The following is a 26,962-nucleotide window of genomic DNA, read 5'->3' on the forward strand; positions in this document are numbered from 1 at the left end:
CACCACCACAATTAAATACCTATACCCGTTGCACACTTGAATCATGTTGACGTAGTCGATATGTAAGTGCTGAAATGGTCTATTGGGTCTGGGAATGATTCCTCTCACTACTTTTAATGTGTGCCCAGCAGTGAATTGCTGGCAGATAATGCAGTTCACCATAAGAAATGCAACATGCTCCGCTAAATTTGGCGTGAGCCAGTCTTCTGCGAGCGTTGCGGCAAGATTTTCTTTTGTCATGTGGATGGGGTAGTGCAGTTGTTCTAATGTTACCTTCAGGAGGGCGACAGGCATTACTGGTTTACCAGTGCTGCCTTGCATCCACAGCCCGTCTGAGGGGTTTAAAGAACACCCTCGACGCTTCCATAAATTCTTCTCCTCTTGTGGTGCCTCCCCTTGGAGCGCCATTAGCTGGGTCTGCCCCATATTGCTATAAGCCTCTGGTGTGGCTTGTGCTATGATAATTTCTTTCATGGGTACGTGCCACCTATACGTCCATGATTGTTTCATTCTTGGATGCAATGCGCTTGGCTTCCGTGTCCGCTTCATGATTTCCGCGAGACACAAAATCTGTCCCCTTGGTATGAGAGGCGCATTTCACGACCGCTATGCCCACTGGGAGTTGTAGTGCTTTTATCAGCCTGTCCAACAAGGCTGCATGCTGCACTGGCGTGCCGTCTGCTCAGAGGTAGCCCCTCCTTTTCCAGCACGCTAGTCCTGCGTGAACTGTGGATGTCACATAGGCGGAGTCACTATACACTGTTACTTCCTGGTCTGCATGGTTCTCAATGGCGAGTATCAATGCCAATAGCTCTGCAGCCTGTGCCGAATAGTGAGATGGTATTCATGCACTAACGAGTACTTGAAACTCTCAATTCGCTATGTGTTTTACCACGGCCACGCTTGTATACCTTTGTCCGTCTTCTTGGTCAATTCTTGAAGACCCATCAATAAAGACGATCTCTCCACCTGCCAGGGCATTTTCTTTTACCCTGGGGATCTCATCATAGAATTCCTCATAGTTCGCACAGTCGTGTATGGGTCCTCCCTCTGTGACTGGCTCAGCTATGAATGTAGCAGGGTTCACAGTTTTACATCGCACTATTTTGATCGATGGGTTGGAGATAATCACCTCATAGGTGGATGCTCTTTGAGATGTCTGTGTGCCCTTTGGCTTTTCTAGTATGGCAAACAGTGAGTGCTCAACATACAATGTCATGGAGCATCCCATCACAATGGACGATGCCTTTTCGATAGCGAATGCGGCAGCAGCTAGGTTTTGTTCGCATTGGAAAGTGGCCTTTCATGACTGGGTCCAGATTCCTGCTGTAATATGCTAGGGGCTTGTACCCCAGCGAGGTTCGCTGTGCGAGCACTGCCGTCATAAAACTTCCATCGATATGTGAGAACAAGTAGAATTCCTCCGCATAATTAGGAATCCCCAGCACTGGGGCCTTACAAATTGCCCCCTTGAGCTCTGTAAACCCTTTCTCCATTGCTTCATTCTATTCACTTTCTTCTCTTGTTGCCTGGGCCTTTTTAAGGGCCTGTAGCAAGGGCTTGGTATACGAGCTGTAGTCAAAGACCCATGCTCGGACATAATTGCACAGTCCTAAGAAGCTTTGCATTTGTTTTATCGTGTGCGGCTTGGCCGTGTTCATGATAGCTTCAGCCCTTTCTGGAGTTACCTTCTTCCCCTCATGTGAGATCAGTTGCCCTATGTACAACACCTCCTGTTGGCAGTACTGCAACTTTTCCTTGTCAACTTTGTATCCATTCTCAGCCAGTATAGTCAATAGCTGGACAGAATCGCGCCTACATTGCTCTTCAGTGGTACTGCAGATCAGAATGTCATCTACATACTGCAAAACAACACTGTCCACCGCGATATTGCTTAGGTCCATTTGCAGGACCCTGTTGAAGATTGACAGGGACTCACAGTATCCCTGTGGGAATCTCATACTTTTCAGGCGCATTTGTCTGAAAGTAAATGACGTCAGGTCTTGTGATTCACGGTGCAATGGAATCGAGAAAAACGCATTTTTCAAATCGATCATCGTGAAATATTTTGCTTCAGTTGGTATATTATATAGTATTGTGGATGGATTAGGGACTAGAGGGAACTCAGCTTTGACTATATCGTTTACTGCTCGTAAATCCTGGATTAAACGCCAGGACCCTCCCTTTGATTTCTTGACAGGATAAATCACTGTGTTGCAAGGTGATTCTGACGTCACTAAGATGCCCTGTTCCATCATGGCGGAAATTGTCTTTGCAATCCCTTTATCCGCTTCTCTGGACATGGGGTATTGTCGTGCTCGCGGCAAAATAGCTCCTGGCTTCAGCTTAATCTTTACTTCACCTGCCCCTTTCAGGAGACCTGCCTCATAGGGCCCTGCAGTCCAAACTGCGGCAGGCACTTGGGCCATGTCGCTATCAAAGTACTCCAGGCGTATTAGTGCCAACATCATTTTCGGTGGCACCTCCTGTTTGATCATTTTGACCCAAAATATAAGACTCACTTCCACCCTTGTCTCTACTAGGTTGGGGTGTTCTTCGCACAGATCATCATGGGTGACATCAATCACTCGATACCCTTCTTCAATGGCAACGATTGCACACCATTGTCTGCCTTCATCGTCATATCCTTCAACCAATACCACTCTCCCTCGCACTGCGGCAGATTGTATCATTAGGGGGAATACTTGTCCCTCCTCTTCGTGCATGGGTATTCTTGGCCTGAATAGAAATTCATCAGGGGTTCTCATAGTTTTGTCTGCGAGGCCTGGCAATCCCACCATAAGCACTCGCATGCCATATGCGAAGACTTCTGGCTCCAGCGGTATAGCCCTCATGGCTGCACATCCAGAATATGCTCTGATCATTTCGCACACGTTTGAGTAGTGCATTCCTGGGGTGGAGCACACTATACCATTCTCGATAAACGAGATGGTCATGTTTAGTTTAGTCATCAGGTCCCGACCCAGAATATTTACTGGGGTCTGACGCGAATACAATAGAGGTACATTCATTTCGTGCTCTCCCACTGAGACTGAGAGTGCGTCTGTAAAGGGAACTCTACTATGAGCTCCAGTGAAACTCTGGGTATCTATGGCCTCGCCGGACAAAGAAAATTTGCCTTCTCGTATGCACGAACGCGTTGCACCCGTGTCAACTAGGAAGGAATATTCTTTACCCCCTACGGTGACATTCACCCTAGGTTCCCTATTAGGGTCTGGTGTAACTGATAGGATAGAACACATCAGGGTCTCCCCTGAGCTGTCCTATTTTATATATAGGTTCGGTCCACTGTTCACTTGTGGGTTTCTCCCATTTCCAGGGTTAATTCCCCCTCTGGCATTATTGCCCTGAGCCATCTATGGCGGTGCCTGCTGGGGTTGTCCTTGTGGCATACTCCCCATGTTCGGTGGTTGAACCACTTGCTGTGCACCTTGCTGCAAGCCTGCCGCCTGCTGCTGCACCGTGAAATTTTGGGCACCACCCTGTTGCGGCAGGCATGGCAGGTTGATTCGCCAGGCCTGCCCCCATCCCTTGGTTATTTTGCCACATGCCATGGCTTCTGCACATGCGTGCCACGTGTCCAGTCATTCCACACAACCAACATACTGGCGGTGGTCGGGCCATCTGTCCATCTGGCATAGTTGGATTGCCATCTGTGTGTTCTGGAAGCCACCTTGAACATTCTGAAACCCTCCTTGGTTACCTCGAAACCCTCCCTGATTACTCTGCCATCCTCTATTTCCAAACCCTCTTCCCCTTGGGTAAAATCCCATGCTACCTTGATTATTTTGCGAGGGGTTAGTCGCTTGCTGTATGCTTGGTTCGGCCGGGCTGGTGAGCATTGCTCCCTCAAGAGCATACTTCGAGAGCTTCCTTTGCACCAGCTTTGCCTCCTCCCCTTACGTGTTGCCTCCTTTTTCCGATTCTTTTCCTGTAACAATCTACAATAATGTGCAATTGTCAACAGGATTTCGGCCCATGGTTTAGCTTCTATTCCTACCAATTTCTTGAGCTGTTTTTGCACCGGTTCTGGTAACCCTTGGCACAATATATGATAGAATACAGGGATGGATTTCGTTTAAGATTCATGCGTTTCGAGCACCCACGCGTCTTGAAAATTCTGGATATAAAGCAACGGATCCTCTGACTCATTTTTCGAGTCCTTATCGCTCCCATATCAGCCGTGTCTGGATATAGCGTACGCAGCGCTTTCCACACTTCTGCTCTACAGTTATTAAATGGCGCTCCATCATGGGAGGTGTCAGGGTTACCCTAGGGTAGCCTGTCCGTTTCCATACATCATCAGCTCTTTCACCCAGTATGGCAATTAGGAGGCCCTTAATGTCCCCTATAGCTAAGGAGACACCCCCCATCATTTTCTCTAACTCATGTATTCACTTTCCGGCTCCCGATGTCAGCATTGGAAGCTTATTTTTTAGGTTTTCTCGGTCCATGTGTGGCCATGGAATATATTGCGGTCTTGCTCCCCCCCTTTTCTAGCAACGGGAATTGGAAAGCACAGTCCTCCTTCTCTTTCCCCATAGTTCTCCAGTCCACCGCCGGGGTTACGATCCCACCTTGCCGTCTGCTTGGCAATGCCCTTAACATGTCTGCATAGGCAGGCGCCGACGCACCCCTCTGACAGCGGGGTGTTTCTTCATGTCGGCTATGTCGGCTGGATTGACCAGCGGACTTCGGTGTCCTACTCGCGGACCCACTAGCATCTAACCATCGTACCTCTCGGTCCCTTTGGAGCCGTTTTTCGCACCGTCTCTCTTCGTCATATGCCACTTCCTCTGTTTCCCCACCGGAGTCAGACCCTGAATACTCCCAGTTTACGCAACTTCTTGCATCTTCTTCGTTCTGCCCAATCTCTAGCCTGTTTAGGGACAGTCCCCTGCTCCCACTCCTTTGGTGACATCCTCAGTGTCATATAGCAGAGTGCTTTCTAAGCGCTCATCCTCCCTTCCACCTTGGGAAATTAGTTCCAGCCCCATCTCATCATAAATTTTATCAATCGTTTCCCCGATGCTTATGGTGTCGAATTCATCTTCAATATTTGTCCCGCTTGTACCTGGTACTGCATCGCTTGCAGGAAAGAATTCTTCTGTCTTCCCATTCTACAACAGGATTGGGGTTTTTAACTTCCCGTTGAAAATATTCTAAATCTCGTGCCCTCTGTCTGTACTTACGTTCCGCTTCCTCATCTATTTCCCTTTGCTTCTTCTCCAGCTTTATATGCTTCGCTCATCCGTTCATTTCTACGCTCCTTTGCCCTTCTACTTTCCTCGTCTTCTCGCTTCTTTGCTTTCCTTTCTTGCACTCTCCTTTCTTCCTCTAACTTTAGCATATTCTGTCTGTACTTCTCATAGGCTGCGCATTGTGTGCGACTGAGCGGTATTCCTTGCTCTTCACGATATAGTTGTTCTCGCCTCAACCTATTCTTCTTTCTTATCCTCTCGTCTCTCATATACTTTTCTTTCTCCTTTTCCTTTCTCAGCACCTCATCAGACCATTCCCACGGTTTTATGTCATCACTCCCTCTACCATCAAGTTTTAGCAATATCTGACCTCCCATCCACTCGTCCTTTGCGAATGCCAGCTTGCTACTACCTTTCTGCTTCTTTCCCTCTCTCTCTCTCTCTCTCTCTCTCTCTCTCTCTCTCTCTCTCTCTCTCTCTCTCTCTCTCTCTCTCTCTCTCTCTCTCTCTCTCTCTCTCTCTCTCTCGAGAGAGAGAGAGAGAGAGAGAGAGAGAGAGAGAGAGAGAGAGAGAGAGAGAGAGAGAGAGAGAGAGAGAGAGAGAGATGTACTACTCTGTGCCTGATCCTTTCATTCATCACCGCGTCTCTCCTTGTCCCTCGGGACTATGGAGGCAAGATTACTTTCCTGCTCTTTTTCTTTAATGTCGTCACCAATGCATGCAGGCAACTCATATGCCGGGTTGTTGTACCCCGTGGCTGCCTTAAGTTCTCTTAGGAGGTAAAGATCCTCTGACTTACTCCCTTCGATTACTGGTTCAGGTGGGGCAGGTGGCGCGGTAGGCGTCTCACCCTCCTCTGTACATACATTTAATATCCAATCTGCGGGCGGTTCTTCCATCTTCGTTTCTTCAAACATCTTCCACAGTTCCAGCACAGCAAGACGTTTCTCTAGTTTTTTGCCGGTATATGTGGCATGTAGGAAGGTGGTCATGTGCTGTAAAACAGCCTTAGATAGTGACCCGTTCTGGGGCCACGGCATAAACATCTTATTTGCGGTGCCCTTAACCCACTCCTGGCTATATTTCTTCAGCTTTGTTGCATGCTTGGGCAGTTGCTTGCATAAATGTGCAAGCGGGGTAACTTCATCCATTCTTAATTCCGTCACCAATCAATAACTATACAGTTCTTTTACTCTTTTAATAGTATGAGCGAGCACCAAATACGCAAGCTCCAATCCGATCTTTTCCCGCCAAATTTAATACCAACAATTTACTCAAAACTCATCAATTCAGTGGCTATTCCCTCTCGGTTGCAGAATCGCGTAAATCCCAAATGCATTTTAAACAATCACCAATACAATTATTTTACATTCGACATACAACAGAACATATATGACAGACGTTTGACAGACTAGACAGACGCCAGCTGGTCATACGTATACCTGCCTTCTAAGTAATACCCCATCATGAGATTTGAACGAACCCCCTTATGACGTCTTTAAATGTCATTGTCGCCTAAATTGTCCCCCCACTGTGGGCTCTGGGTTCACGTTCCTTCTGACCGCTCTTTAAAGTGCAGGAACAAGGCAAATCTTTACGTTTTTACTTCAGGTGCCCCCCTGATTTACATTTTTACTTCAGGTGCCCCCCTGATTTACCTTACGTTTTATTTCTTATGTTCGACTCATTAACCCGTATATATATATACAGTCTTCTCTACTTCTAACTATTTTATTGTTTCTCCACCACCCTCCGTTACCTTTCCCTTGCTGGCTCTATGGCCTACACGACATTTGCCAAAGTAACAAGTTTACTGCTTCACTCACCGATCGCATCGTTTCCTCTCTGGAACTTCGGGATCACCGCCCATTCCTCTTCCTGCTTTTAAGGTTTTCGTCCGATCCGCTGCCCGTGGGAATGAGAAGGGTTATGCTTGGAAAGACGGATTCCTTCAGACCCACTGCAGATTTTTTGAAATTTTTACTCTATCATTGTCCACGAGAAGTTTCTCAGTCTACTCAGCCGAAATGGCGAAAGGACTCGTGATCTTACCAAAGGCCCAGAGTTACTTCGTGCCTTCGGTCTAAGGGTGTTTTATGACTTTGGGCCTCATTACAACCCTGGCGTTGGACCATGGTGCTATTAGCACCATGGTCCATGCCGGATTCCGCCATGGTGGATGGCGGATTTACCGCCCCATTCCAAGGTTGGCGGGGCGGTAAATCCCCATTCACCATGGCCCCTTCCCCATTCCCATTTTTGGCCCATAGGGCTCAATGGGAATGGGGAAGGCGCTAATTACGGCATCGTAAATTACGGTGCCGTAATTAGCACCAAGGTCCCTTAGCGGGTTGGACTTTAAAGCCTGCAAAAAGCAGGCGTTAAAGTGTGAATCGGGCGTTAAGGGTTTAACGGCGCCGCAGCCTTTTACGGCGCTGTTAACCCCTTAACGCCAGGGTTGTAATGAGGCCCTATATCAATCGATAATCTATAATCGATGGCCGTAACCATCCTCACACTACCAAGTGTTCACGAGGAGAGGAATTCGCTGACGGGCCCATAGGTCAGCACTCACCCTCTAGAACTTGTAAAACAAGATAGCTGCAGCATGTGAGGACAGGGGGTGCAGGATTCACTTACTCCGACACGACTCAATAACGAGGACTCAGTAGTTTGGCAAAGGGAAGTCCGTTTAATGATACATACATCAAACAGGGAAACAAATGGGAATCAGCTGTAGTGCGATCACCGGTCTCGCTCCGACTTCCTCGAACTTCAGTTGAACAACAATTTTTATAGGCACAAATCGTCATCACGGACGTCTAATTTCTATAAAAAATCATCATGCAATATAATTGGTTAGGAAAGGTAACTTAAATATAGGTGTTATATCTGTATATGATAATGGAGCATGTGGATTGGATAACTCTTATCGGGTGGGCGTCTACGCCCATCCGTCTATATCACACGTGATTGACGTCACTACAAGTACGACGTCTCATTGGCTACAGTGTCTATAGGACCCTAGATCACATGGTCCATTGTGATTGGGCAAGTTAAACCCCGAAACATAAATCTCCACTTTAATTAGCAGCATGCAGAATAGACACCCCTGTGCCTGGTGTCCCAAGTTTCACCCTGCCTCCCTTCCATCAATCAGTGTTTTAGGGTGACGTGTCAATTAGTTGGCTAAAGATGGCCTTGAAACTGTAGTCTCTTATCGGGAAAAGTTATGGCATCCTCGGGTCCTGGATGACATCAGGCGATTGTACTTTTTCGTGCCTCGCTGGTCACGTGTTAGTTCACCATGAATCTGCTTCAGATTCCAACTTTTATTGCATTTTAATTTTGTGTCGGCTTAGCCACCTGCATGGGCCCCCCTTATCTTGACCTTCATGAGGCAGGCTGGTATGCTCTGAAGTTGGAGTCTTGTGAGCTGACGCTCCCCTCCCCTTCTCCGGTTGACCTCGATTTCCTAGGCATGAGCTGCTCTTTGTTGAATTTCGATTCTGCTCCTTCTCTTGCCTTAGGCTGGGTTTTCGAAACCTGGCCTGGCAGGCCTCTGGCCGCCTGGGTACCTTTTCTGCTTTTACAAAATTGAGTCACACTTGTATAATGTGCCTTATTGAGGTAGATATACGGTTGGTGCATGCCGCTCTATCTTCTGCTAAGCATTGCAAGCAATATTGATTTCTTAGCATCTTGCATTTCAAGCCTATTTACACACGTTTAGCAGGACGGTTGCTTCCATCTTGTCTCGTAACACTGTTTCCTGGCATTGTAACATTGTCTCCTCTCTGTGCCTATTCCATTCAATTTCGTAGCTACTCACACTGGTGTGTTATCTTCGATAGCTGCTCTTGTTCATTCTCAAATCTGTTCCGGCCTTTGTGTCATTTCCACAGGCCTTTCATTAAGGCTTTTGGGGTCTCTTCGTGGACCTTGTGTAGGTACTCCTCATTTCGTATCAGCGGCTGGTATGGCTCTCTGATAGGGTACCGTGCTGCCCAGGGTTGCCTGGGTATGGGTGCTTCAACCGGTATGGATCTTCTGATGTATAGTAGGCAGAGTCCCACTGCAGCTCTTTGTAGGTTCATTTGCTCTTCATACGTCACATACCTTGGCGAACGTGTTCCTGGTGCCTCGAAATGAGGGGGAAGGGTGCAGGCCAAGTCTGGGACCTCCTCTACAGTCCCATATAGCTGCTCCTTTGACTGCCTTCACTGTTTCAAGGGGACCAAAAGATATTGTGTGGACTCTAGAGTGTGGGCAGGCCTTCAATGGCCTGAAAGAATCCCTAGGTCAGGTCCCTGTACTCAGGGCACCCGACTGGAAGAGACCTTTCTTAGTACCTATGACACTGGGATAGTTTTCCACCCTATATATTTTCACACCCTCCTCCTGAAGATGCTTGCTCCCAGCTCCTCACTTTTCAATTCATAGTTTCCTGAAGCAGTTTAATTTTGGACAGCCTTGGAGGGAATAGGTTATCTGTTCCAGGATCCTTTCAACCCTCTGTGGCCCCCCTGTGTGGACCAACAGCTCACAAATAGGAAGGGATGTTTTTAGAAGAGAGGACACAAGATGAGACACATCTTGGGAAGTTTAAAGGACAGTACTTATTCCAATGAAGCATTTCAAATTCCAGCCCATCCTACTCTCCTGTGATTGATCTGTGTTCATATAATTTCTTTAAGTGTTAGAGATGACCAAGTAGAAGAAATGCGAAATTCAGAGGAGCATTAAGGTATGCAGTGTGAGGATGGCAAATGGTGATGAGGAGGAATGGAAACTTCAAAAGAGTAGTAATTACTGATGTATTAAGAGGCTCAATCAAGTGTGAGGCGTGAGGAGGACAAGTGATGACTAAGGATAAGGAATAATGACTAAGGGAATAGTTTCTTACCTGTAACTCCATTTCTCCAGCATTGGTATCTTTCATGGATTCACATGCTTAGAATATTCCCTGTCGTCAGGCTGGGAATCCCCGGTACATTATATAGACCCTTTCCCGTAGGAAAACTTTTTCGACGCTTATGCGTCCTATCCACCTCGTTTTGTATCATGCGTGCCCGCGCCGTCAGGACGCCATGATATAAATACAGGACCCGCCCCCGCGCTCCCTCAGATTTCGGCCCCCAAAGTAGTGGGGGAACCAGTTTGCATGGCCAGGGGAGGCAGGCGGGCGCATGTGAATCCATGAAAGATACCAATGCTGGAGAAATGGAGTTACAGGTAAGAAACTATTCCCTTCTCCAGCATTGGATCTTTCATGGATTCACATGCTTAGAATAGATTACATAGCAGTACCATCCCGAAAAGAGGAGGCGTGCATGCAAACTCACATACTTTCCTCACAATGCCCGTTCCCTATGGTCGTGTACCCATCAGCAATTGTTAACATAGAAAACAAACAATATTCAATCATAATTGCAACAAGATCTAACCCCTCAACCGGGGCTTACCTTATTGGAATAGGTGTCGAAGCACCGCCTGTCCCATCCGAGTATCTTCGGCATGTTGTTGTGACAGGCAGTAATGGCGGGTAAAAGTGTGTGTAGCCGCCCAGGTAGCCGCCATGCAGATGTCCCCCAGAGGGACTCCAGACCACAGCGCTGTCGACGATGCCGCCGCTCTAGTTGAATGAGCTCTTGGGCGTCACAGAAGAGGCTTCCCAGCCTTGGAATGGCAATACGAAATGGTAGACGATACCCATCTTGACAGTCCTTGCTTTGAAATGGCTTTGCCTTTAGCACCCAAACCATAGGCCACGAACAATTGCCTCGTTTTCCTGAAAGGTTGCGTGCGATGAAGATAAAACTTGAGAGCCCTTTTCACGTCTAATGTGTGTAACGTGCGCTCCGCTCCCGAGCATGGCTCTGGAAAAAACGTAGGTAAGACAATAGAGGAATGTTTATGGAACACTGAAGGAGCTTTCGGTATGAACTGTGGGTTAGTGGCAAGGACCACCTTGTTCTTGAAAAATCTTAAGTATGGTGGGTCTACCATTAGAGCTTGGATTTCCGAAATACGTCGGGCTGAAGTGATGGCCACCAGGAAGGCCAATTTCCACGACAAAAACTTTAGAGACGATGATGACATTGGTTCAAAAGGAGGTTTCATAAGAGACGCTAACACCAGATTGAGCCTCCACACCGGAGGAAATCTCTTCTCGGGAGGGAAACTCCTGAACAAACCTTTAAGGAAGTGCTTAATCAGGCGGTCGCTGAATAATGGTGCGGAATGTCGTTGACGTGTAAACCTGGAGATGGCGGCCAGGTGTACTTTTATCGACGACACCGATAAGCCCTTTTGAGCTAAGAACAGCAAGTATGGAAGGAGCTGTTCCGGCGTAATCGACTGCGGAACCAAACCTGGTTGATCCACACACCACTGACAGAAACTCCTCCATTTGTACGAGTATGAAGTGTTTGTGGAAGGTGCTCTTGCCGCTTGCAGAATACGACGACACTCCTCCGGAATCGTTAGCTGACCAAATTCGGCGAAGTCAGGAGCCAGGCCGTCAACTTGAGGCTGTCCGGGTCGTGATGCCAAACGATACCCTCCTGTCGAGACAGAAGGTTGGGGATCTTCCCGAACCTCATTGGCTCCGCCGCCGCTATGTGCAGCAGGTCTGAAAACCACACCTGTCTGGCCCAATACGGGGCCACCAGAATCACCCGACATGGGTACTTGAGGATCCATTGCAACGTCCTCCGGATAAGAGGAAATGGAGGGAATGCGTACAGGAATTTGTTCGTCCATGGGAAGGAGAATGCATCCCCCAGTGAGCCCTGCTGAGGCCATCTGCTTGCATACTGCGGGCATTTCCTGTTGTCCTTCGTCGCGAACAGATCGATGGAAGGATGTCCCCACTTCTTGAATACATGTTGTAGTTGCTGGTCGTTCAGCATCCATTCGTGAACTTCGTTCATTTCCCTGCTGAGGGCATCTGCCTCCACATTTCTCACACCTGGCAGGTGGAACGCCAAGATTATCATGTTGTGTTGCAGGGCCCATTTTCTGTGCCTCCATCGACAGGGACCTGGAACGTGTTCCTCCTTGTTTCCTTAGGTAAAACATTGTAGTCGTGTTGTCCGTCATGACACGCACCACAGAGTCTCTCAGTTGAGGAAGAAAAGATTTTAGAGCCCACCGCACTGCTCTCAGTTCTAGCAGGTTGATATGCAGGGAGGACTCTTGTAACGACCACTGGCCTTGTACCTGTAACGTATCCAGATGACCTCCCCATCCGCTCAGCGATGCATCCGTCACCACCGTCTTCTGGAACTCCGGTTCCACCAGAGGCATTCCTTTCGTTAAATGAGTAGAAACTCTCCACCAACAGAGTGCTTGTACCAGTTGTTCGTCGATGACCAGTCTGTCGGACCAGCGACCTTGGCTCTGCGCCCAACGGTCCGCTAGAAATTCCTGGCAAGGCCTCATAAACAGACGGCAGTTGTTTATCAACGGAATGCAGGATGACATGGCCCCTAGCAGGGACATGTATTTGCGCACCGACACCCTGGTACCGCATCTCCATTCCGACGCCTTGCTTTGTAGCTTCTGTATTCTTTCGCTGGATGGTCTTACAAGGCTTGTGTGCGTATGAAACTCCGCTCCTAGAAAGACCAAGGTCCTCGAAGGCTCTACGGAGGACTTGCTATCGCGAAGCCCAGTTCCTGTAAGAGGGACATCGTGGCCCCCAGACTGTTTCGTGTTTGTTCCATGGACGAACCTCTGACCAGCCAGTTGTCTAGATAGGGATAGACATGGTGACCGTCCTTCCTTAAATGGGCCGCTATAGGGGCCAAACACTTGGTGAACGTCCTGGGGGAGGACTTGAGACCGAACGGGAGGACCTTGAACTGAAAATGCTTTCGCCCGACGACAAACCTTAAATATCTCCTGTGTCGTGGACGTATTGGGATATGAAAATATGCGTCTTGAAGGTCTAGCGACGACAGATAATCCATGGGTTGCACTGACCTGATAACCTCCTGGAGCTTTAGCATTTTGAATTTTGAGCTCTTTAGCCATTTGTTGAGTACCCTCAGGTCGAGAATGGGCCTCCATTTTCCATTTGGCTTCTTGACAATGAAGAACCGGGAATAAACCCCTTGTCCTTCCTGTGCCACAGGAACCCGTTCTACCGCTCCTTTCTGCAGCATAAGCGCCACCTCTTGTCTTAGAACTCGAAGGTGGGGCTGGGCCGAAAACACTGGCGGAAGACTTGGAGGCTTGTTTTTGAATTGCAGCGCATGACCCGTGCGAATCGTGTCCAGAACCCATCGATCTGTGGTGATGCATTTCCATTGGTCGATATGATGAGAGACTCGACCCCCCAGGACGTTCCGAAGGCCGTCATTGGTTGCTGGTTTGCTTGTCCTTCGTCGACGAGGGACCCGAGCCGCGTCGTCTGGAGGCTTGATAATCTCTGCCTCTACGTGCCGACTGGGATGCACGTCTGTAACCTTGTGAGGAGTATGAGGGCCTGTTAAATCCACGGTCCCTAGAGGCTCCAAAGCGGGAGTTTCCGGAAGCACCCCTGAAGGGGCGAAAAGAGCGAAAACTTCTACCTGTCTGGAGGGCGCCGAGAGACCTAGCGGTATCCGTGTCTTCTTTCATCCCCTTCAAGGCTTCATCTACCTTGTCTCCAAACAGATGTTCTCCTTCACATGGCATGTCTAGGACTTTGTATTGGACTTCAGGTCTAAAAGTAGTACATTTGAGCCACGCTTGTCGACGTAGTACTACGCCATGATTGATTTGTTTGAACCCAGACTCTGCTAGGTCCACCGCAATATTAATTGCATGGTTCGAGGCCTCCTCACCATCTCGTACTAGCAACATGGCTGCTTTTCGATGTTCTTCCGGCAGATGTTCTAGGATAGGGGCTAGTTTATGCCACATCTCCCTATCGTATCGTGATACAATCGCCAAGGAGTTGGCTGCTCTTACCGTCGTGGCGCCGACTGAGAGCACCTTTTTTCCAAAGGCATCCTGCCTCCTGGCCTCGCTTTCTGGTGGGGTTGAACATTTTTGCTGTACTCTGGCCTTCCTAGCCGCTGCCGCCGATACCACAGAGTCTGACAGAGGCTGTGATGTTAGACATTTTGGAGTGGACTCCGGAGCTTTAAACTTTTTCTCAATACGCCCCTTAATAGCCGGTTCCGAGAACGGATGACGCATCGTCTTGAGGCCTTCTTGCCACACGTGGTCCAGGATTGGGATGGCAAATACCGATTTCCTCCTTTGACCCATGTGATCAAAAGAAAACAGTCTTTCTTTTGCTCCTCAGGAATTAAACCGAACTCGGAACACGCTTTTCCCATCATTGCATGGAAGGCTCCCACATCATCCGGAGGAGATGGTTGTGCCTGGCTCCTCGTAGACTCTACCTCTACATCCGAATTCCACGTTGGGTCTCTCGACGGTGACAGGGAAATGTCCGACCCTGAGTCACCTCGTATAGAATCGGACTCCGATAGCTCACCCTCCTCCTGCGCTCGAGGACGATCCTTCACCACCTGGGAGGCCGACGGGCTTTTGGTCGTCGAGCGAGCTGCTTGAGCTTGTTCGTCGACGGAAGGTGCAGAAAATATCAATGATGAAGTGCCAGGCTGAGGGATCTGCGTATCCAGACGCTGCAGGAGCTTCTGAAGTGTATTACGTACATCCAGAGACAAAACCGTCTGGGGGGTCAGCAACGTCGAGGATAGAGGGACCACACCCCCACTCGCACTCGTCGTCGACGTATTGGAAGGCCGTAAGCCCAAGTCCGACGGCTGCATAACCATGCCACATTCTCCTTCCACCGACGACACCGACAAGGCCGTGTCTGGCTGCAGTAGGACCTCAGGGGGGGCCGGGTCACAAACCTCTGGCTGCCAGGCCATAGATTGAGTTACCGTCGACGAAGGAATCCCCACCGCTGCTGCCTGAATAGTAATAGGCATCGTCAGCGACACCGGGGTCGACGAGCAAGTAGCCGGCACCGAGCCTTTAGACTTCGTAGCTGATTTCGTTGCCGACTTCCCTGCTGAAGCGTCTCGACTCACGGAAGACCTAGGACGGTCCCCTGAGGAGGATTTTGATGCCGCTTGCCTCTCCGTCTTAGAGGATGAGGAGGACTTTTTGTGTGATGAGGAAGACCCAGCATGCTTTCCCGTATGCTTGTCCGCAGGGCATTTTTCGACAGGCCGCACCTTCTTCGAGGGAGGTTCCGACTTGCTCCTGGAGGCCGTGGAGCCAACTTCTGATGCCGGATAGGCACCCGCTCCGTCGTTAAGCCAGTCGACCAACCTTCTTTTCCGGTCTTTAAGGGTTTTTTGGGAGAAACCCTGGCATATCTCGCATGTATCCGCCGTGTGGTGCGGGTGGAGACAGTAGATACAATCCATGTGGGCATCACCTTCATAGACTTTTTTGAGTCCACATGTCGCACAAGGACGAAATAAAGCTTTTCCGGACATATTTTTTCCAGAATGTAACGTCGCCGAAGCGAAAATACAACCTAATTTCGATTAGCAGTAACCACGAGGATCCCACTACTTTGAAAGACGGTTGAAATCTGAGGGAGCGCGGGGGCGGGTCCTGAATTTATATCATGGCGTCCTGACAGCGCGGGCACGCATGATACAAAACGAGGTGGATAGGACGCATAAGCGTCGAAAAAGTTTTCCTACGGGAAAGGGTCTATATAATGTACCGGGGATTCCCAGCCTGACGACGGGGAATATTCTAAGCATGTGAATCCATGAAAGATCCAATGCTGGAGAAGGAGGAGAAATAAAACCTTAGGAGAAGTAGTAATATTCGAGTTGTGAAGCAGAGTATTAAGGTATGAGTTGTGAGTATTAGGAATAAAACTGAGGCACACATATGAAGAGTGAGGAAGAGGAATGAGACCTAAAGAGGAGCAAAGATTATTAATGTATAATTTGTTAAATACAGGATTAGATATAAATTCTGAAGAGGACAACTGAGGAATAAGGAGGAAGAATGATGACTGAGGAGGACTGAGAACTGAAGACATTAGTAATGACTGTTACAACGGTTGTGAACTAAAGTATTATGGTTTGAGGTGTGAGCTGGACAAATAAAGATTCAGGAGGAAAGAGAATGAATGGGGAGGGTGATAACTGAGCTGTGAAGACAAGCATTAATGTATAAGGTGTGAGGATGCTAATCGATGCCTGAGAAGGCCAAAGTAGGAGTTAGGACGAGGGACGAGACAATGGGCCTCATTCCGAGTCTGGCGGTAATCCTGCCAGTGCTACTGGCGGGTTGCCACCAGACTCGGAATAATTTACCAGCACCTGACTTCCAGGTGCCACTGGGAGATTACAACCCTGGTGGCCCGGGAAGTCAGGTGCCAATAAATTGTAAGTCCCCAGGACTCTATGGGAGTGGGGACCACGGAAGCACCGGCACCGTTTCTAACAGTGCCGGTGCTTCCATGACCGGTCTGCCTACCATGGCCGCTATGCCTGGCAGGGTCAGACCTATTGGGCACGGCGGCTCCAGGAGGCAGACCTGTAGTATGTCGGTCCGGAAACAATGGTGCCCGTAACCTTACTGGCACCGTTGTTTCCGGACCGGCATACTTGTAATTAGCCTTAATGTCTATGAATGAAAGATAATGTCCTAAGATGTACAGTGTGTGAGACAAGGAGGAGGAATGTGGTGTGAGAAAGAGTGAAAATTGATGACTGATGAGCGAGCAGGGCAAATCAGCAATAAGGAGTAGGAGTGAGCAGCAGCAAAAAAAGGTGTATTAAATGCATTCCATACATTTGGTTGCACTTTAGGGAGTGGAAATCGTTGAATTGCAATTGTCAGAATTCTTCTCACCAAAGAACAAAAATACAACATGAAGAGAGATAGGGCGTCATTACGACCCTGGCGGTAAACGTGCTGGTAAATACTGGCACGGTTGTCGCCGGAGTCGTGAATATACCGGCACCCTGCAATGGGGTTTTACCAGGGCATTAGGGCCCTGGCGGACCTGGTAAATCCCCATTACCAGGTGCCAGTAATTATTACTCCCCATTCCCATTTGAGTCCTATTGGACTTAATGGGAATGGGGGGGACGGATGCACCGGCACCATTCATGAATGGTGCCGGTGCATCCGTCGAGTTCTGGGAGCGGGTGCCGGTCCGCCCGCCAGGTCAGACCTCGTGGGCTGAAAGGCACCCACTCGCAGAACTCTTAGTTTGCCGGTCCGGTAACAACAGTGCCCATAGTTTACCGGCACCGTTGTTACCGGACCAGCAAACTTGTAATGAAGCCCATAGTGGTACGTTTCACCTTGGGCAAAGCTGCTTTGGTATAAAAAGTTTATGGGAGCAAGACAGGCAGCCAGATGGTAATCTGCACATGACATAAAAGTGGATTAAAGAGCAAGGGTAGTGTGTGCCTTGTAGATACTCTGTATTTTTAAATAGTACAGGCATGCAACCGTTAACAGTGATATTGTCTGCTTTAACAGATTTTGAAGCTGGTTTATTCACTAGGTGTCTCATTGGTTGGCCCCTTAAGGCAACATGTACAGTTCAGCCGTAACAAAACATAAACATGCAAATAGTGAAAGCAAATAAGAACAGTAATGCCCATTTAATCTGCCTATTTCACTGACTCTGCAATACTGCAGACTCTACTTGGTTTCCGCCTCTAACTTAGTTCTTAACGTTATGGGAAAATGTTCCACAAAAAGGTACAAGTGTTTCCAGAAATGTTTTAGAAGTGATTTTGGGGAGTGGGGGGAAACATTAAAGGTGCCTTTGAATTTCCACTAGTCTCCTTGCGATATGTCATAAAGCTAAGTAGGACCAGCATAGGGCTCAGACAAACGTTTATGATTATACAAAGGTTTATTATGACTAACATACAGGTTTGTGACAAATAAAAAAAAAAGACAATAGGCCTTTAGTTATGCCAGGATGGCTTCTCCTTGTTCACGTTATTTTAGTCATAAAAGCGTGAGGTTCCCTTGGTGAAGTATCAATTCACAGTCATTCTCAGTCCTTTGGTGTTAATCTGTCCCAGCACTTCTTTCATTTCTCCTTTATACAATTAAACTGATTATCTGCTTCTAATTCTTGACTCAGCTAATCTGATCCAATGTTTCTCGTCCTTGGTTGGGGGCAGGCACTGTAATCAGGTGTCCTTGCTCCATGTGTACCCGGATATTAGGACTGTGCACAAGTGGAAAATGGGTTGGAATAGTGGTAGGCAGAACCCCAGTGTTTCTAATAGGCGTTTAGGCATGTCAATCTATTTAGAGGTCCTTTCTGATTCTATACCACTTTCTTGTGCCAGGGTTCTCGCCTCATCCTCTCCTTCCTCCTTGACAGGTTGCAAGAGTCTAAACCTATCCTCCAGCTGTGTCTTCTCATCTCTCTCCTGTTTCTCCTCTAATTCCTTCTTGCTGCTTCATGACATGCTAATTAATTCTTGGCATGCTTGTACTGCCACCTTTTCCAGTCACATGACATCTCCACTTGCCTCCTTAACACTGTCTACAGTTACGGTTTTGTTGTTTTTCCTGACCTCCTCCTAGTGTTTCCATCTAACCTTCTGACCTCCTCTCTCTTTATAGTATTTGATCAACCTCTTCCTGGTGTCTTCTTCCAACCTTCACACTCTTTCCAGAGTTCCCTCCAACCTCTGCCTGGTGTTGCCTTCTGCTCTTCTAATTTTCTCTATTCTTTCAACTTCTTCCTCCTCCTTTTTAGTATCTTCTCCAACCTCATCCTGATATCTCTTCCCAACATTTGCCTCCTTGGGTCTCCTCTCTTCTCCATGTTTGCTTTTCCTAATGTCTCTTCCACTATTCTTCTTGTATCTACTCCCCTTCTCCTGGGTATGCTCTCTCCTCCTCCTAAACATCTCCTCCAATGTTTTATATCTCTCCCATTCCTACTTCCCTCTGGATTTTCTTCTCTCCTGCCTTCTCCTCACTACCCAAATGTAATGTTCTCTTGGTTGGCTCCCACAGACTCTCCAGGCCCGATTCATTGTTTTTTTTTATTTTTAGCTTGAGATATGTGGCCCTGTCCTCTGCATTTTACCATTAATTTTTCAAAATTAAATCTTTATTAGCATTTAAGGGTGAAAAGAAACTGGTCATTCACAGTCAATGCAATAAAACACTGTTAACAGTAGCTTCTCAGTAATCTTTGCCCCTATCCCCGAACCCACCTGTCCTCCCTCACCCATTCCACCTCCCCCTTCTAGGCACAGTGGGCCTCATTACGACCCAGGCGGTAAGGGGTTAACGGCGCCATAAAAGGTGGCGGCGCCGTTAACCCCTTAACGCCTAATTACGAGGTCCCTTTGCGGGTCCCTACCTTAATGGCTGGTTTTATCAGCCGTTAAGGATTGGACCCGCAAAGGGACCTTGGAGGTAATTACGGTACCGCAATTTGCGGTACCGTAACTACCGCCTTCCCCATTTCCATTGAGCCCTATGGGGGCAAAAATGGGAATGGGGAAGGGCCAATGGTGAATGGGGAATTACTGCCCCGCCAAACTTGGAATGGGGCGGTAATTCCACCATTCACCATGGCGGAATCGGTAAAATACTGGCGGCAACCATGGTGCTACTAGCGTAATGAGGCCCAGTGTCTTACAAAAGCATTTGTTTTCTGCATAGCCTCAACAATAACAATCAAAGACTAAACAGTTTCAGCTATCCGGGAGTCTTCCCATATTTGTCAAAAAAGGGACACCACCCTATATAATTCACCAGGATTCCTCAAGCAAGAACGTGACATACTCCATGGAACATATATCCCTTGTCCTCTGATGTCATTCTCTCTCTTCGTGGGGATCACAGCCCTCTGCCATTGCTGCTCTACAAAACCTCTGACAGCTATTAACAGGTATAAGACATTTGATTCCAATTTAACTTCTCCTCCCCTTCCTCGCTCGTAATATAAGCAAGGGGGAGAAATTCCTCTGAATACCATCAAATTCTCTGACCCAGAGCATAACCTTCACCCAGACCTCCTGCATCTTCTCACACGTCCATCAGTTGTGCCAGAAGTCCGCCCCTTTATGACCATACTTCCAACAATTCGGATTAACTCTGGGGTACATCCTCGCTGATTTATTAGGTGGTAAAGGCTAGCTATGTAGACGTTTAATCACCTGCCATCTCTACTGCATGGGAACCATGCCCTGGGAAACCTCCAGGCATATGTTAGACCATAGCGAATCCAAACTTTCCATGCCCAAGTCCTGCCCCATCCTGCCTTAGCCTTCCCCTGTGCGGCTCAGCCAACAGCAACTCTATAAATACTGGATGCCAGGCCCTTCATTTCCCCCTTCGACAGAATTATTTTTTCAAAGGCTATCAACTCCCTACAAAGGTTGTTCCCCCATGTTGGGTCAAGAAGCACACCATTCAATTATAAATAACAAACTACCAAAAGATAACCAATCAGTAGGTGCTCCCCCGGGAGTTTGATGGAAACATTCCCCATCCCACAACTGCCTCGCTATCTTCAAACCAGCCTCACAGCACCTTTACCACCCCAGTGGTTCATTTATCAGATCTTGCAATGGAGGGGCCCAAATGCAACTCTGCGCAGAGGGCCAGGATGTAAGCCAACGTGTATGCCCCCCCTCCTTTCAAATGCTCCAAAGTACTGAAAGTACAGGATGTTCCAGAACTCTCTTAAGGATTCTATTATGTGGGACTCGCAACCATTCCCCCAAGGAAACTTTGGCCCAAAGAGCATTTTTCAGGTCCACACATTGCTTAGATATGAGCGGGTTAAGATGGTCCACCGTTACTCGAAGCTGTGCTGCCCTGTAGTATCGTGACTGTTAAGAAATATTCCCATTTATGTGAGGTTTTCCCTCCAGTTGTGAACCCCCAACTTTTTTCTACTGTTTAACACCATAGTCTGACTTTGCCAGTGGAGCACAGCCTTCTGCTGCACTCCCCTGTGCTTTTCGCTCACTTTCATATGGGGAAACTGACATGCCCTTACAGACAGTCAGTACTAGGAGACTTTGTTTCCCTTAATCCTTGTCTATGTTGCAACTTTTCTGCAACATGCTTCAAGTGTACAATGTACCTTACAGTACAGTGCACTTGGGTCTTCCTGTCATTTCCAAAGGCCGTATATACAATCGAAGGATTTTTTAGGAGAAGTGCAGATGTGCCTTGGACAGAGCTGGTGGCAGCTTATTTTTACTCACATTTGTAACCCTATCCTGCCAGGTAAACCGCGTTTGGCACGAATGGGTGGCCTGGCTCCAAAATGGCCATGCCACGAGGTTCTTTGTCTTGTCCTTTGGCCATCTTGCCCCTTCACCTTCCCCAGGTCGAGCTGACCCGGTTCAGTCCTTTTTGGGCATGCATTCTACCGCAAAACGTCAAGCTTTCACAGGCTTCTTCATGCCTTGTGTTTGTGCTTCCAGGATGTGGGCTGAACTGTCTGGTTCCAATACACATCCCGGGTGCCAGAGAGTCTGGTGTGCTGTGAATGCCTGGGACCACCGTGGTCCATGATTGGTCCATGTATGGTATGCCTGTATGTGAGCAGATCTCCCATTGGGTCCTCTTTGTTTTGGCGCAAAGGAGATTCTTGATAAGAGAAGGCTCCAAACACCCATACCATGTCGACTCTGGAGTTCTCACTGAACGAAGGATAGGATCCAAGTATCCTGAAACTAAGAAGCCGAGTCGAGGAACCGCTGGTGACCCTCTGGAAGGTTTGGCACCCTGAGCCTGCTGTCGTCCCGCTGGACCCCTCTGCATCTGATCGAACTAGAAGGTCTGCAAAGGCGCTTCGACCCACTGGAATAGTGGGACCAACTATTTTCGGCATCTTCATCAAACCCTGCAAGTAAGCCTTTTCTGAAGTGTCCCCGGGCCAAGCAGTGGGCTAACCAGCTTGAGCAGGACCTTTGTTCTGATACCGCATCCGTTTCGAGGAGGCCGTTGAAACTTGGTACATCGCAAGCTCTGTGTTCACGGCACTCTCACACCGAATTACCTACACTTGGCATTCCCAGGTCTGAAGTAAAGAGAAAGCGCCCGAACCAGAGTGCACACGGTTACCATGTCGCCGAGCCGTGGTAAAGAACTTTGCAAGTGCATTGCAGCTGTTCCCCTATGTGCCCTGAAGCCTGCTACAGACAAACTCGCCTGATTCACCTACCAGCAGCGGAAAAAAACGCCACTGTCCCATTTGGGAATCAACGCTGTAACTTTGTTGCTGAAAGCCGCACAGCCGCAGAATTGCCACATTTGGACCTGCAACCGAATTGGACTTGACTGGCAAAGTTTGGTCTGGAGTGTGCCAGGGGTTGGTGAGTACTTACAAAACTTACCGGTGGCCCCTAGCACATGCATATGTTTTTACACATGAGTGGCCCCTGAGGGCACCTCTCCTTTCCGTAGATAGCCTGAGTTATTGATCCATTCCCAACTCTTGGAACCTGCTCTGCCCCTTTGGGTAGAGATCTACGGATAGTGGGAACCAATTCTGCATCACCTCACCCACCTTCATGAGCTGCTAAAGACCCTACAAGAGACCCTGGTTCACCCATTTGCACTACCGTGTGCGCCAGCATTGCAAGTACATTTGAGCAATAGGCTCCCCTCTTCTTAGGGACTGGACTGCCTTTCAGTTAGAATTGTGAATACTGCAGAACTGCCTAAAGAATATTTGCACTACCTGCTTCCTTCCCTTTCAAGGTTGTGGACCCATTTCGTGCATTCATTCTTTAGACCACTTGGTCTTGTATATATGTATTTTGGTAAGATTGTGTTGGTTTAAAAGTGTTACTGTTAATAACTACTGTGTTGAAACTCAAAGGCCTTGAATACATGTATTTTTAATATAAATATACACCTGACTGGGAGCGATTTGTATGTGTCCTTTACTCTGTGTGCTCATTGAGGTCCTTCAGTCACCCTCACCCCTCCTGAGACCTAGTCTTGACCGCAGTCAATACTACCTTGATTGCTCTGGCTTGTCCAGAAGGTTACCCTGTTCCAAGAAACGAGACTGGCCTTCTGAACTTCTGCCCACCAGGTCAGAGGTCAGAAAACCATCTTAACAGTGACAAATCGGGGAGTCCCACTCCATCCTTCTCTCTAGGGAGGATGAATGCATTATAGGTGATCCTAGGAAGGGCTCCCTTCCAGAAGAAGTGCAAAAAAGCCGTCTTGACCATGGAGAAAGGTATCTGGCACCACTCTGCGCACCATCTGAAATAGGAATAAAAACCTGTGAAGAAGAGTCACTTGATACAGTTCAACCTTGCCATCCAAGATAATTGCATCTTACCCCCCGCCCCTCTAGATCCAGTCTAATTCTGGCCCAGAGGGGTATATAATCAGTCAAACAAGTTTATTTGGATATATGAAAAATCCATAAAACAGCAAGAAAAAACAGTGTTATACATATTCACAAAATTACATATTCATAAAGAGTATCTATACTTGCATAAAAACAGAATCAATGATCATTCATAAAAAAGCAAGATACATTAGAGTTAGGTTACACATAATTTCACAAACAGTGGCCCGATAAAAGGGAATAATACATCAGACAATAATAATAAGCGCAAGCCTTTAAAATCATTTCCTCATATATTATAAAAACCCCGTTGCTACCTTGCAACACCCTGAATTTTTAAGAGGCTATTTCAAACATAGGTAGAGCCCAGGCTGTGTAGACCGTATCAGCACTCAAGAGAAACACGAGTGCTTCTTTGTAAGAATGGATCTCTGTCTTCTTTACGGCAGGAATCAAGGTTGCTCTACGAATACCTACATAACCTATGCAAAAGAACAATAGGTGGGCCAAGTCTTTACGGGTATGGCCGCAAACCGGGCAGCCCGCAGAATCAGGAAAACCTTTCCACTTGTAGGTATTCCCTTGCAGCCGAAGGGAATCAAAACGTGCCCTCGTAATCAACCACCTATCTTTTTTGTGCCAGCTCCAAGTTAGATATGGTTGTATACCAGTAGGCCTACTAATACTGCTATGGAATTGACCAGATTTCTGGCCGTACTCCATAAGTATTCTTTTCCTCACTGCGATCTCGCCCAAAACTATTTTGTGACATGTCCCCTCCTTCTTGGTTATTAATGAGGCAGGTGGAAAAAGGACACTTAAATTAACCTCCCCAAGAACCTTGGAGATGTAAGGAAGCCAGGGGATTTTTTGCCATCCAGCTCTGCCCAACACAGTCTGAATGATAAAATGGCAGAGAGAGGCATGTTCATTCGCCCACAGCCGAACCCAAAATAAGAGAGGGGCCAACGCCCACTGGTCCTCCCAGAATTCCACACCCAATTCTCTATGCGTTGCTATTCCCGAGGCACAGGTCGGGAGCCCCAACATTTTTTTCAGAAATTTACTCTCTTTACTTTGAATTTCGGCTGCGTTCTGGAAGCCCCAAATGGGTGCGCCATACATAGTGACTGCCACAGTTTGTGCCCCATATATCTTGGTAATAACATCCAGTGGCTGGCCCCTGCACTTTGACATAAATCTATATAAACCTCCTAATTGCTGGCTCATCTTTGCAGATTGCTTGGCCACATGGGCCCTGCCATTTAGTGCTTCTGAGAAGCTAATTCCCAAATAGTCAAAGACCTTAACTCTGGGTATGATTTCCCCAGCACAGAGCATCGGTTTCATGGGTACTGAGCGTGTTCTGCCTACGCAGGCCATTAATGCTGATTTTTTAGTGTTTATTTTTAGGCCCAGATTGCCCATGAATGAAGTGTAAGTATTAATCAAAGCCTCTAATGCCCTTGGAGTTCTCGCTACACAAGACTGTATCATCCGCATAGGCCAATACTGGAAAGCCCCTTCCCCCCAAAACCAAAAAGTCAGCCAGAATGTTAATAAGGTCCTGTGAGAGGACATTAATATAAAGACAAAAACAGATAGGGGCCAACACACAGCCCTGCCTTACGCCACACCCAACCTGAAAACAAGCCGTACAATGCCCCCAGGGACTGCTGCGCACACATGCCTCATTATCTGTGTGTAAGTCCACCAACACCCGCAGGATGTCCCCGGGGCACCCTAAAGACCCGAGCACGGCCCAGAGCTTTGCTCTATCCACCTTATCAAAGGCCGTGCTCAGGTCCATGAAAGCCAGGTGCACAGCCTCTCCCCGACAGAAAACTGAATTGGCCACTAAAATGTATACATTTAGGCTCTGTTCAATTGTACCCACTCCGGGGCGAAACCCAAATTGAATATCCGAGAGAATCGACTGTTCACTAATCCATGATTCAATGCGGGCCAACAGGATTCTCCCAAAGATTTTGAAGGACGAGTCCAACAGAGAAATAGGCCTGTAGGAACTAGGGCTGGACATGTCCCCTTTTTTAAAAATTGGGAAAATTATCGCCTTTTTCCAAGAAGGCGGATACCACCCTGATTGTATGCAGGCATTGAACACCACCGTTAGAAGAGGTGCCCACATATCAACCGGATCTTGAAACAGATCAGATGGGATCATGTCCGGTCCCGGGGCTCGATTATGTGCTTGGAGCTTAGTAGCCTTTTTAGTCTCCTCCACCCCAAATTTTAGGCAGGACCTAGCAAAGTCTGCGTGGGCCAGGGAGTTCACTGACCCAAATTCCCGAAATGGGTTAACCATGCCTCTTCTTCCACATGAGTGCCACTGCCTACATTAGACCAGCACCATTCCGGCCCACCTTTTACAATAGCCCAAAATGCCTTCTGGTCCCCTCTGATAGCGGCATTCAAAAAGCCTTCCCAGGCCCCCCCTTCAATCTCATATTTCCGTCTCTTTAGCTCCTGTTGATACACCTTTCTAACTTGGATGATCAAATTTCTGCTACTGGCGGGATCCTTAAGTGTTAGCAGCAGGGTTTTCTTTGCCTTTGTACAGGCCACATCGAACCACCCCCTCTTCGATGAGTTCCCTGTTGCCTTGATAGCTATAGTAAATTTTGTTGTGAGGACAGCCATTAATTCTACAAATTGTCAACCACTTCCCTTGCCGGCAAACAATAGCCCAAAATGTCCATCAGAAGGGGTTCATTCTCACTGATTGATTTATAATGAAGCTCTTCCTCTAAAATGGTCCCCCATTTAATTCTTCTTGAGCAAGTAGGAACACCCAACAATGGAATCGGAGCAATATCCTTCGAGACCCCTTCCCCTAACAGACCCTTTAGTGACAAACAGATAGGGTAATGGTCACTATGTATGTCAGTCAACACCTCAAAACTTACAGTATGTTCCCATAGGTTCGCAGAAATACAGAAGTAGTCTATTGTTGACGAGCCTTGATGATTGTTAAAGGTCACCTCGCCAGGAATATCCAGGGCTAGGTGGACATTAACTACTCGAAAGCCCCATTCCAACAACCAAGAACTCAATTGCAAACCCCTTGGACACACTCTCTCGTCCCTCATGCACCAAGCCGGGATGTTCTCTACCAAGTCCTCCAGGGGATCTACAGTATCCACGGATATTCCCCCTCCCATTTTGATATTGAAATTGTGCCTCCAGATATAGGATATAGTTTTATTCCTGCCCTTGGACATTAAATCCTCTATAAACCGCTTAACCTTTGTTAGTCTGTCTAAATCCGAGATATGTGGGCTATTATAAAAGTTAATAATGCATATTGAATCCCCCTTAGCTGTTGATAGTAACACCACCTGTAAAAAATCCATCCCCGTTATGATCACCTTGGTCCTACAATCAAGGGCAG

The 26,962-nt window shown here is 47.7% G+C and overlaps 1 protein-coding gene across 2 annotated transcripts in view; it reads right to left on the bottom strand.

The window, feature by feature from the left end:
- The window catches only part of LOC138472414 (polyunsaturated fatty acid 5-lipoxygenase-like), a 1,363,458-nt gene that overhangs the window by 249,329 nt on the left and 1,087,167 nt on the right, over positions 1–26,962 (bottom strand). The window contains exon 13 of one of the 2 annotated variants that reach the window (XM_069610560.1): positions 19,801–23,459. The exons of the other annotated variant lie outside the window; for it this stretch is intronic. Within the exon in view, the coding sequence (XP_069466661.1) occupies positions 23,376–23,459 (84 nt within the window). The 3' untranslated portion in view covers positions 19,801–23,375. Of the gene's footprint in view, positions 1–19,800; positions 23,460–26,962 lie in introns of those variants that run through there. 2 annotated transcript variants of the gene reach the window in all.

This window comes from Ambystoma mexicanum, chromosome 8, assembly GCF_040938575.1.
Source record: "Ambystoma mexicanum isolate Mex_15411 chromosome 8, UKY_AmexF1_1, whole genome shotgun sequence".
NCBI classification, from domain to species: Eukaryota; Metazoa; Chordata; class Amphibia; order Caudata; family Ambystomatidae; genus Ambystoma; species Ambystoma mexicanum.